General features: G+C 33.3%; 1 protein-coding gene across 2 annotated transcripts; it reads right to left on the bottom strand.

Moving 5' to 3' along the window:
* Positions 1-647: 647 nt before the first annotated feature.
* LOC114191464 (ARM REPEAT PROTEIN INTERACTING WITH ABF2) lies at positions 648-9345 on the bottom strand. 2 transcript variants are annotated; one of them, XM_028080636.2, is made up of 19 exons: positions 9006-9343; positions 8706-8863; positions 6193-6365; positions 5993-6113; positions 5849-5923; positions 5649-5743; positions 5373-5448; positions 4899-5006; positions 4429-4557; positions 4230-4298; positions 3987-4046; positions 3745-3868; positions 3497-3636; positions 2677-2740; positions 2471-2550; positions 2077-2141; positions 1854-1971; positions 1632-1756; positions 648-1008 (listed from the first exon to the last, which is right to left on the bottom strand). In XM_028080636.2, exons 1-19 carry the CDS (start codon positions 9250-9252, stop codon positions 915-917), a joined length of 2121 nt encoding a protein of 706 aa, XP_027936437.1. In that variant the 5' UTR covers positions 9253-9343; the 3' UTR covers positions 648-914. The 2 variants fall into 2 exon arrangements, with proteins under 2 accessions (XP_027936437.1, XP_085532252.1); XM_085676126.1 differs by having other exon boundaries at positions 5849-6113; positions 9006-9345.
* Between the last annotated feature and the right edge of the window lie 3133 nt (positions 9346-12478).

The following is a 12478-nucleotide window of genomic DNA, read 5'->3' as shown; positions in this document are numbered from 1 at the left end:
GAGTATTATTTGTGAAACGGAGCATTTGGAAGTATTTAACATCTTCCATAATCCATAAATGGAAACCAAAAGAAATTCACTTTCACAAATATAGCAACATCCTTTGGGAAATTCAGGAGCAAATCCATTGGTGTCGGAAATGCTCTTGTGAACATATTTCCCGAGACCAAAACATATACATATTTCAACAAGCAGCTTCAAATGAAAAATAGGATGATATTCCATGACATCTTACCTGTTCCAGGATTGGCTTAGCCTATCCTTCATAGCCTTGCCTTGCTTCAGTTTTTCTTTTTTCGATTTCTATTCTTTTGTAAAAATATATGAAATATTTTCAAAGACTTCTCTTCTCAAACATTAATCAAAAACCATATTAAGAGTTGCTGATTTGATGCATAATAGGAAAATTATTTAGAAGCATCAAAAACGTGCCTTCATCGTACGAATATTGAAATGAAGTATATTCGCTACAATAATTTAAAACAAATATCCTTGTCAAATGGCAGGATTCGACAGTCTGGCAGAAGTTACCCAAGCAGCACAATTTCCTTGCAGAAAACTATAACTTTGTCCATATATACATTGGGAAAAATATTTACACCTACAATCATAAAGTTAACAATGGTAATTACCTGAACATAGGCATCTGAGAGAAGAACTGTTAAGTCATATAACCATCACATTGCATGAAAAAAAAAATGTTCGTGAAGGTCATATTTGCTATATCTATGATAATGAAATTACAGACGAACAGGGGCTTACACCTCGTTTAAAAATAAAAGAAGCAGACTCGGTCTAGCCGAGTTGTATATCACAAACAGGAGACCCCTTCCTGGTACAACAAAAGGAATAACATCTACTACATTCTGTACAACACAATCGGTTAGAGGTCAAGAGTATAGAATGGGTGCATACTACAGTCGGTTGTTATGGCAGTTGGCCTTTGTAAGTGCTTTAACAAAGTAATTGCGGATCTCTGGTATTACGCGCTGAATCAGAAGAGAGTGCCTGCAAACAATTAGTATAAACAGAAATATAAGGTGAAGAATCAGTCGGCCAAAAAAAAAATGCCTTGATGCTAATTATCCTGTTTATTTCAAACTGTCTATAAAACACAACTGTGTATAAACAGAAGAAGGCCATATATAAAAATACCAAATCCCTCGCATCCAATCTGAATACGGTACAAGAAAAACAACCATACAAATAAACCTTCTATTTGCTGCTTGAATGTTGGAATACATAGTCATCTACATCCAAAATATAATTGGAACATTGTACCACAGTAAGCATGGAATATCTATGTTTCCAAAGGACTCTTCCTTACTGAGTTTTGGATATAATAGGCTTGAATATTTGCTATTTTCACCAGTGACATTATTCACGTACTGGGGGATGACAGTTTATTAAAACAAAACATTATGATGATAAAAAGAAAAAATAGATCAGTGAGATTATTAAAGTCTCAAGATCCAAATTTCGTTTTAATTCAACAACATTCTTCACGAAACAGCACGCACAACAGTACTAAACCAGATGACCAAATTCTTATACACAGTTATCAAGACATCATAGAGGTAAGAAAACGCCCACAAGATGTAAACACAGAAATTAGGAAATCAGATCAATACCCAGGCCTTGCACTCAATTTATCAAATTGCTCCAAGATAAAAAGGATGCATGCATGCCTCAGTGGTATTGCATTGAAGGCTTCTGAAAGCTCGTACATACTTGAAACATTCTCTAGTGATATATCCTGTGACAAAAAACATGGGGTAACGAGAAGCCCACGATCAAGTCTAATATTTAGTACAAGGAAACATAAATATATAAAACTGATTTTCCTAGCTCACCTGCGCAATTGTGTATTCGCAGAGTCTCTTAAGTCCTTCCAAAAGATATTGATCGGCTGCTCGAAGAAGATCTTGAGCAATATCCAGAGTGACATCAACTGATCCACAATACACAAATCTGGATAGATATCAAACGAACAATGAGATATAAGATGTCCATAAATTATTAGAAGCATTCACAGACCAACTTTAATAAATCACAAGACTGCAGAATTTAGTAGACCTCATCATCAACTCAAAAACCTCCCATCTAATATTTGGAATCTCTATGTCCCTTGCCTCCTTCTCCTGGCATGCAATAAAACACATGTTCACATCACAGAATATGAACTACCACTCTATGCTTCAAATTAAAACACATTTTTTGGTAATTACTTACTTAATATTAGATCCACCATTCAAATCAGCAGTAAAAAATATAGGTGATAAATAAATACCTCATGAAACCAAGTGGAGTCAACAAAGGAGTTCCTTTTATAACCAACACTCTTGTTTTGTAATAATGTAAAGGAATTACAAGAATTGTTTCTTGGGATAATATCCTTATTTGGAGTGGCTTTAGAGGTCGGGTGAAGGAGAAAGATTATTCATGGGTGAAGCTGAATTAATAAACTCACCCTGTAACCACCGTCAAACATTGCACGAAATGCATCTGAAGATGCAAGTAGACAAATTCTATGTGCATAAAATTGTTTGCCTGCAACGAAGAACAAAGATCACCAAGTTCACTACACGTGTCAACTGAAGCACAACACGTCTTAGGGATGGTAGCTTTTCAAGCTACAATTTTAAGAATGAAACAATGTGGACAAAAAGCATCAACCTTCAACCAAAAATGTAACGTCAGACAATGTAGCATTGTTCACATACTGCTCTCCTAAATATACCTGCAAAATAAATAGTAGTTGATCATAAACATACCAGCTTTTAGAAAATCTTATTCCAGAATTATTTAGACAAGGCAGGGTGAAGAAGAAACTTGGCATCAGGATTCTTATGCAAGAGGCAAGCATGTAAAACAGCAAGCATTGATCAAGATGACTGCTGGCTGTTAGATAATTAGATGCTCGTTATATTCAATGGACCACGTATTTATATATAGTCATGTAATTAGTCGTCATAAAATATCTTTTAGAGAAAGCAAACAAGAGGAACAAACTGAAATTTTATGATTTCTGCTCACTTGAAATGAGAGCACAGACTTATTTATAGGCACCACTTACAGCAAAAAGCTATTGTTAATAATATCTGACACCTGTAAAAGCTTACAGCTGTACAAACTAACTATGATTTATTCAGTCTAACAATATCATATACAAATAATATAAATCTATTAAAAATTGTTATTGGCTACTGACTACTAAATTTGACACCAGGGTTTAAAGAAATTTTAAATAAAAAGTATTTCTAAGCACGTTACATTAATATAAGCAAATTACAATTACTACCTAATTGAGTACGTATACACTGTATAAAGATCTTACCCGTGAAGAAATTTTAAGCCTATAACAGCAGATGCAACAACAATTTCACATATCGTTAAATGAAAGTTGAAGGAAAAATAAAACTCGTGAAAACATTCTTTTATAATTAAATTCTACGCAGTGAAATTGTGAAAACTGATGATAAGCCAACAGGATTACCTGTGGCGTTGGAGAAAGAGGAGGAGCATCAACAGGAGATAAGGTCGATGCTTTATTGGCCAACTTGCATAAAGCCACAGCACCATCAAGTTGCTGCTTAGAGCTAGATGATCCAAGAAGCCCAATAAGCAACTCAAGACCTGCATGGACAGATGCTCAAGTTCTTCAAAACAAATACAAAAAGGAGTTTGTAAAACAATAAACAATGAGAACCAAACCCATGAAAAAACATTTACTAAGATACATACCATAGTGATCAATAAAAATTTTTCTCTGATCATCTGCAGAACAAAGATGCGCAAGAGCCAAAGCAACTCGCCTTTGACAACCCTTTTCTGAAACTCGCATAAGATATAACAAATGGTTCAAAACCTATAAAAAGGAAAAACATCACATTACAAATTTGAATACTATAAAAACCCCCCATCATTTTAAAGATATCAAGTCTTAACAACCAAAAGCAGAACGTATCATGAATATGGCATTTTACCCGGCCCTGAATCTTCTCCTCTAATCTTTTCAACGTCTTGGCAACACAATCTTTAGTTGCCTGCAATAAAAATCAATTCCATAAAGGTCAACATTGATCTTAATAAGATAAATCTATTTTCCTTCAATTACAAATGTTCAAATGAAATCACGAAGTATTTTAATATTTTTTAGTAAAGGCATCAAAGGGTGAAAGCAGAAACTGTAAATCAAGGCTACAGTATGTAGTAAATAGAAAGCTTACTTGAACAATAAATTCTCCATCTTGCAGCCTCTGAACTCCACCTACCCTAATGAAATCGGACACATTATCCTACGGGACAAAATAAAATAAATAACCCAAAAACAGAGAATAGTTAATTAACTTAAGTCTCAAAGTAACAAGCTTTTTAAGCAATTAAGACAGAAAATCTTCATTTCAATCAAATTCAGTTGTATCATACCTCATTGTCAGCAAGACCATACAGAGCAAAAGCAGCATTATGTTGTAAAGACCCATTTTTTGAGTCAAGAAGCTTGAGCAATGGCACTAAGCCACCATTGTGAGCAATACCAGCTTGGTTATGTGTGTCCTGAAATCAACAAAAAATTGTATATTTATATTCAGCCAAAAGAAATGCATATGTTGGTAAGAAGAACCAGAATTCGACATGTAAATGGACACAGGTGCATAGTAGTTGATATAAAAAGGTGTGATATATCACTAAGATGATTTCCATTCTCAGAGATAAGCCACATATAACTCTACGAGGATTAATGAGAACATGAAAATCCATTGAATGTGTTACAGATCCAAATACTATCCTGCAGAGAATGATGCTACTAACTTATTTCCAGGATATAATGGAACTTTATATTCAATCTAATGCAAGTAAATCATAAACGGAAAAAAGGAAAAAAGAAAGGGAATAACCTGGGCTAATCTTCCCAACGCAAATGCTGACATTTCCCTGAGTTGTACATCAGATGACTGAAGCATTTCTATCAATGGTTGGACAGCACCTCTCTGTACAATGTGAACCTAAAATCAAGCAGCACAGACAGTAAAAACTAAGGTCAAAAGAAAATTATCTATGATACATCATAAGAGAAGTAACTATACTGTTCAGTATTCTATTACCATCTAATCTTATTTAACAAGAAATAAATAGTACAAAACAATCAAATTGGAAATAGGAATGTCACCAAACGATTGCTCCAACTAAAGTTCCGTTATAAATTGTTTATTATCTCCCCCTCCTCACTATTCAGGCATACAAGTATAAAAGGGGGCTATTTATATGTACGTGTGTGTGTGTAATATTAAGTGATTCAAACTTGAAAACTGGAGTTATCCACCCAATTCAAGTTTTACTTTTGTCCTTTACATTCTGAAGCTTACGCTTACCTTACAGTCTGAATCAGTTGCTGCAAATTGTCCAAGTAACAAGGCTGCTTCTCTCTGGCTTTCAGAGCAGCAGGAACTGTTAAATAAAGTATAGCATTATATATGTTAATCAGAAGATATCTTTCAGGCAACACATTTGATAGAATATTATTACCAGAAATAAAAAAAAATGGCCACATAATAATAACAAAACATGTTCATTGTTCAGGGTAGATTGTTCAGGGTAGAGAGGGAAGGGGCATTGCAGTTTATCAGGGTCCAGAATTGAGGATAAACCTAAGTAATCCAATAACTGGCTGTAAAGCTCCAGCGAGAAGAACTTCTTTCTTTATATTAGGTGAAGAGTGCACTAGATTTCCAATCACACCAACCTGGCATATCAAATTCATAGCATGTGCCACATAAGATCCGGGCAAAGATAAGCTGAAAATTATTGCAAAAATCTTGCATTTATATTAAAATTTTGTTATCCTCACCGCTTCATAATGAACGGCGGCATCTTCAGAACGTAGCATTAAAATCAAAGTTGGGAGAGCATTGCATTCAACAATCTGGAAAATCATCATGTTGTGTGACTTGTTTGTAAAATATCCAAACCACAAGTTCCAGCAACAACTTACCTGATTTTTATTTTCATCATTTTTAAAAGCCAGAGTTCGTAGAGCACCAGCAGCTGCTCTTTGTACCTTTGCATCGGCAAAATCAAGCAAATGAACAAGTGGTGGAATTCCACCTTCCAACCTACAGATCAAATCAAGATAATATTGAGAACAAATCCAAAATAAATTTTAAATATGCTAACCTTAGAAGAAGGCAAAACCTGACACGGGTTTTAATGCTGCTGTTTTCATGAGCAAGATTAGTAATAGCATCTGCAGCCCTGCGAATGAGACTATTAATAGCACGAGATGTTAAGCCATCCTTGTGCCTCTTTAAAAGATCAACAAGATGTATTAAGGCACCACTGTCAACAATGAGCTGTTGATGTTCTGGCTGTAGAAAGCATTCAAAATAAAATAGCAGTTTAGCAATTATATTCTTTTTAACAGATGAAAGAAATATGTCGGAAGAGAAAAGGAAGCAAAGTACCAGTAAATTTAAAAGTTGCATCAAATTATGTGAAATTATATGTCATATACATACACAATTCAAACTCCCCTCAAACATGACTCAGTCACCAGTCCTAGTGACTGCACATGTTGGGCTTCACCATGGTTACAAAAAAGGAGATGGTCAATGCTTCTATATTCACATCCTACAACCTACACTAAATTAATCTAGTGATTGACAAACCGGATACATAAATTTCCGTTTAGAAATCAGTAGAATCTCCCACACTTCCTACAGTTCCAAACAAAAATTATGGACATAGTAGGCCAGACTGGCTTTCAGTGGTGGATATCCATCAGGACTAAAGGGAACAATCTCCCCATCCCCCTCCTCCAAATTTATTTGTTTTTTGAATCTATGTGGGACATTTGCTTTAATTAAGAATTTCACAAGAATTCAACCCACCACCAATTGACTAAAGTGATTTTTGCACCAAGTAGAATGTTTAAGAACATCTCCTTTCCTTACTTCTAACCTTCACCCAATATATTGAATTTCATTCAATTAGTGATCATTTAAATTTTTTAAACAAGCTTTCATCCAATACTTAAATAAGTATCCAAAGCTCAGAAGTAATATTGTAAAATTAGCAGATCCCACAGTTTTCAAGAATTGGCACATCCTCTTTCCTCTCCCCCTTCCCACTAACTAGCTTATCCACATAAACCCTCAACCAAGTTCCACCACCGCTGACTACCATCAAAACAATATAGAAAGGGTAAACTTATGGTAGACTACATGATTCAACCAGCTTTGAGACAAACAGATTGCATAAAGACAAACTCAATCCTTTATAAATAAATGATTACCAAACAGCAGGTAATTAACTCAAATATGGGATAAATAAATGATTACCAAACAGATTGCATAAAGACAAACTCATGTAAGATTTTTTTTTTATCTCTTGTAGTGAACACTTGGAAAAAAAAATTAGAAAATTCAAATTTAGATGCACTGTAATCAAGTTATATATTTTAATTAATTTAGTTAAAAAATTAAAACTGACATCCCAATCCCAGACACAGTTTGTCTTGTGCCAGAACATAAAGAGAACAGTTACTAAAAGTAAAAAAGAATCCCAGGACACTGAACTGAAGCACTGAAGTTGCAGGTTTGGAGGGGCAGCAACATCTGATTTTGTGATTAACTACTATGAGGGCTGCGGGATTTGCTGGCTCCGAGGTGTGATTCAACAGCAAAATCACGATTCTTAAGATTCTAGACATATTCATGTGTCATGCACAAAAACAACCCATTGTACCACATCGTAATGAATCATGCAATAAAAACAAACACTCAATCCAACCCTTGTTATAAGGTTCATTTTAGAAGGTACACTGGTAACATTTTTCAAAAAGATCAGCTGAATTAATTACTTTAATTGGTATGTGATAACGTTAATAGAAGACCAGAAAGTACTATGCTATACTCACACTAACTAAGAATCTTAGTGAAGTTGATTTAATGTTCTTAATTTCATAAAATAAATAAATACATTCTTTAAATCACCACCAGTCATATTTGGAAACTGGTGCCCAAGTTTAAATGTAAGGATATTTTTGAAATAATAACATCAAATAAAATCGAGATAATTGGAATTTACCTATTCTTAAGTCTTTTAAACACAATCAAATGGAGTATTTAGCAAACCCAACCTACAAATTACACCATCAGGCATGATCTTTAACACTGTCTCTACTATTACTCCCTTAGTTTCTTTTTGGACATTTTTTGGATAACCCAAGATATGAATATTTTTTAACTTGAATAAAATATTTATTTTCATTTCTATATCACTATAAATGCATATATGTAAACTAATTAAATATTAAGTGAGAGATAAGAGTATAAATGACAAAAAATAACTACTATTGTGTTGAACTTCGCATTTTCAGTTAAATATAAACAAAAAAAAGACTTTCACAAGTGCAACACTTGAAGTTACATATATCACTCGCACCATCATTAAACAAAAAAAATGGAACAGCATTCCATATTAAAATGCATAAATAAATAAACAACAATCAAAAGTGAATTGAACATTACAAAACTTGAAATCAAGCGACAACCAAAATTACACTCATAATTCCAAATTTGCAGAACACGAAGGATCGTCAATCCGAATTATGAAGTACCAAACTAAAACAAGCTAAGACCTACGAGGTGCAGACGATTAAATATGGGATAAAACCGAAAATAACAGTTAGAGAAAAATGAAATCACCTTGACGGCAAGAAGTCCTAGTGCGAAAGCGCTCCCCTTCTCAACCTCGTGCTCGAAGGGCAATGGCTTCTGGACACGGTCAATCAGAGGCGGTGCCTGAAGATGCTTCACCAACGCCGGAATCGCGCCTCCTTCAACAATCAGGTTCACCACTTCCTCTGCAAACACAACCAACACCAACCGATTCATACACACGGACATGCAACCGACACGAGGAAACACAGAAGAAGAAACAGCACACCGCAACCGCAATCCAAACGAACGCAGCGACACACGGCGAGATCGGAGGCATCGATTTACCATTCTTCGCGAGATCGGCGAGCGCGTGAGTAGCGCGTTTGGCCGCGGATCGATCCGCTTCGTTCCACGTGAAAGTCGACTCGAGGATGCTCACCTGTTCTCCAACGTCGCAGAGGAGCGCCGCTCGCTCGGCGGCAGTGGACGGCGCCGCCGAGATCTGCCTCTCGTCGTGCTGTTCCTCGTCGAGCTTCCGCTTTTGCCCCTTCCTCTGGGAGAGACTCTGATCCTGGCGTCTCTGGAGCTCCATGAACGAGAGAAAAAGCAAAGAAGGTTCTGAGAACAGAGTGTTTGCTCTGTCTGGTGCGAGAAAGAGAGGAGAGGGTGAGAAATGCTATTGGAGATTTGAACGGTGACATGTAGAAGGGGTATTTTGGGAAATGTAAAGTAGCAATGAAGAAAAGAAAAAAAGAAAAAAGAAAAAAAGAACACGCACACTCACTTTGAGAACAGAGGTGTCTGGCTTTGAACCGGCCACATCATTTAGGGGTCTGGAATGGGCCAAAGCTGAACACTGAACAATGCCCTTTTTATTTCTAAGTAAGAAAAATCAGCAGACATTTTTATAATCAATATTAAAATGAAGCTGCCTTATTGGTGTTTAGTTTTAAAGAATAAAAATAACTAAATTAAATAATACTTTATTCAATTAAAATCTCCTTTGGAACTATGAAAATCGATTATAAAAATATGACAGTCAATTGTTAGACATCGAATTTAATTTTTAAAGCTTGTAGTAACTGATATGCTACAAGTAATTGATTCTTGGATCACTAATTCAATATTTAAATTACTTGCTGAACATGTGTGAATATACAGACATAAAAATATACAAATACGCAAACATTAAATATTTAAAATATGTACAGATAAATTTCTTTGCAAATACTCTTAACAATAAAGACAATAAAGATAAAGTAAAACCGTTTTAGAAACTATAAATGATTTACGTATTAATTTGAAATTTCTTTTTAATTAAATCAATATAAAAGAGATTTTTAAAAAAACAATTTATATATAAATAATTGTAAATTATGTTAAAGAAAAAAGTTTGTCATTGTGTTCTTTTCGTTAAAAATTTGATTCAAAGATACCCATGTTACATCTTTAATAAATCAATGTGGTGCAATGGTCTAAGTAAATTTTACCTAAATTATTGAGAATAAGATTTTATCCTTGTGAACTCTAATTTTATTTTATTCTGTGACAAAAAGAGTGAGAAGTATGTCCGATTCAATTTTAGAAATGTATGAGATAATCAATTATTTTAGTCATGACAATCAATTTTGAGTGGATGTTGGAAATAAATAATTGACTAAGGGTTTTGAAAATCAGTTATAGTGCTGATAGACACGTGTGACCATCAGTTATCATTGCACAATTTTCTTATTTGTGTTTATAAAATACAGTATTTTTCATTTTTGCTGTTTTGGAGAAAATAAGAAATATGACGTGAGATCACATTTTCATAATTAGAAATAAATTCTCCAACTAACTTTTAACAAAAAAAAATTAAAAACTTAACCAAAAGGTAAAGAAACAGAGAAATCGTTGCAATATAAAAACTAGTTGATTGTAAAGCGGGAATCTATCTTTCTGTCAACGAAATCAACGTTAAAAATATATGATTGGTTAATAGGTGAACTGATATAATTTTAAGTAGTTAGAATTTTTATTGAAAAAATTATCCAAATTAAACATATAAATCAAAATCAATTTAATTTAAGATTTGACTATGTTCCTACTAACTGGATTTAAGTCTGTAGCAAGAGGTTTGACTTCTAAGGGCATAAATTTTGAACTTGACAATTATTTGTTGATTCTATATTGTCATATGATTGCATAGGCCTCCTTTGATGTTAGTAGTAATCCTTGATTCTTTCAAATATTACACTTTTCTGTTTCACACGTCCCTTACTTTGTTGTTTTTAATAATTGTATTTGGTTCATTCGTAAAAGTAAATAGGACAGAGATTTGGTAACTTTATTAAAATATAAATAAAGATAGCCAATGTTAGAGAATAATTAATAGAACATGTGAAGTGGGTATAATTTCAAATTAAGTATCTAAAGATTGAATATATATATATATATATATATATATATATATATATATATATATATATATATCGATTTCAATCAAAGTTCGTCCAATAATTATCGTTAAGAACAATTACCGTTTTCGAGGTATTGTCCGTTTTGGAACGTTGAACTCCGTCACAGTTTAAATAAGTTACAATAAGTTAAACATAGCTTAGAAGTCAGGGGTCAAGCGTAGTTTATCCCTACATCTTCTGAAGCGTTTTTTAAGGACAAAATCGTGACGAAACTCAACGTTTCAAAGCGGACAATACCTCAGGAACACGATTGTTAACGATGAATTGTTCTGTTGAACATTTTGTATCATCCAAATTTTGAAATATTCAAGATAAATGTTTAAAGCCTTTAATAATTGTCTGTGTTAGTTGATTTAATTCTTAAAGTTATTAACAAAAAATAATTATGTTTTTCATAAAAGTTTAGTATTGTTTGGTGCATAAGGTACTTACTTTATACTTTTAAAGAAGCAAATGTAGCTTTGTCTCAATGATAAAATATAAAATATACATCTCAAAGCGTAAAATAACTATTAAAACGAATGCATTTATAACCCACAAATTATACATATCGATAGAGAAAGAAGTTTCCAAGAATAACAAAAGAAGTACATTCATATTTATGAACAATGAGAGTGTATATAATAAAAAAAATAATCAGATACAAGATGTAGGAAAATACAGTGACAAATATACTTTTAAATGTTATAAATCGGACGTACTCACGTCAAAGTATTTAAAAAAAAGAAGGAAAAAGTTAATCTAAGACGAGTCTATAAATTCAATTTTGCAGAGCAAATTACTTCTCGAAAAAAAAGAATATAATAACAAAGATAAAGAAAAGAAGATATTCGCTTCCATCTAATCCTAAAAAATTAAGGGGTAAAAAAATGAGTATTTATGGTTCACCAATTTCTTTTTATCTTTTGTAAATTTTAATTTTAAAGAGGTTCTTAATATTTTTAGACTCAAATATAATTCGTGGATTTTAAAGTTAATGTTCATATACACAGAAAGCACATCTAGCAACAGAGAAAAATAAAATATTAATAAATATGTGCTAGTAAAAATTGAATCGTTCAAAATGCTTGAGGCCATAACATAACGCTGGGGAAGGGAAGGGAAATAGTGAAAAGATTAAAAAATAAATCATGTAATCACGAGCCTGACGTGTTTTGTGATTCGCATCAAACGAGAGAACAAGAAAAAAAAATGGTGAGGTACACTTCCCATTAAGAAAAGAAATAAAAGAAACAAAGGGATTGCTTATTTAAGAGGATTTCTACCTCCAACCGTATGATTTCTTACTGCGTCCCCATATTTTTAAAAATACCAATTATATCCTTATAAGTAATTTAAGTTTTAGATGGTACCATTTCT

This window comes from Vigna unguiculata, chromosome 7, assembly GCF_037176805.1.
Source record: "Vigna unguiculata cultivar grain cowpea cultivar isolate G323 ecotype 2 chromosome 7, ASM3717680v1, whole genome shotgun sequence".
Taxonomy (NCBI): Eukaryota; Viridiplantae; Streptophyta; class Magnoliopsida; order Fabales; family Fabaceae; genus Vigna; species Vigna unguiculata.
Note: the sequence above shows the minus strand (reverse complement) of the source record. Positions and strands in the feature narration are given on the sequence as shown.

Coding starts and splice junctions, on each gene's coding strand:
- LOC114191464 (XM_085676126.1), bottom strand. CDS start 9,252: ATGGAGCTCCAGAGACGCCAGGATCAGAGTCTCTCCCAGAGGAAGGGG. Junction 4,558..4,898: donor CGTTGGGAAGATTAGCCCAG/GTTATTCCCTTT, acceptor TGTTGATTTCAG/GACACACATAACCAAGCTGG. Junction 4,047..4,229: donor ATGGAGAATTTATTGTTCAA/GTAAGCTTTCTA, acceptor TTTTTATTGCAG/GCAACTAAAGATTGTGTTGC.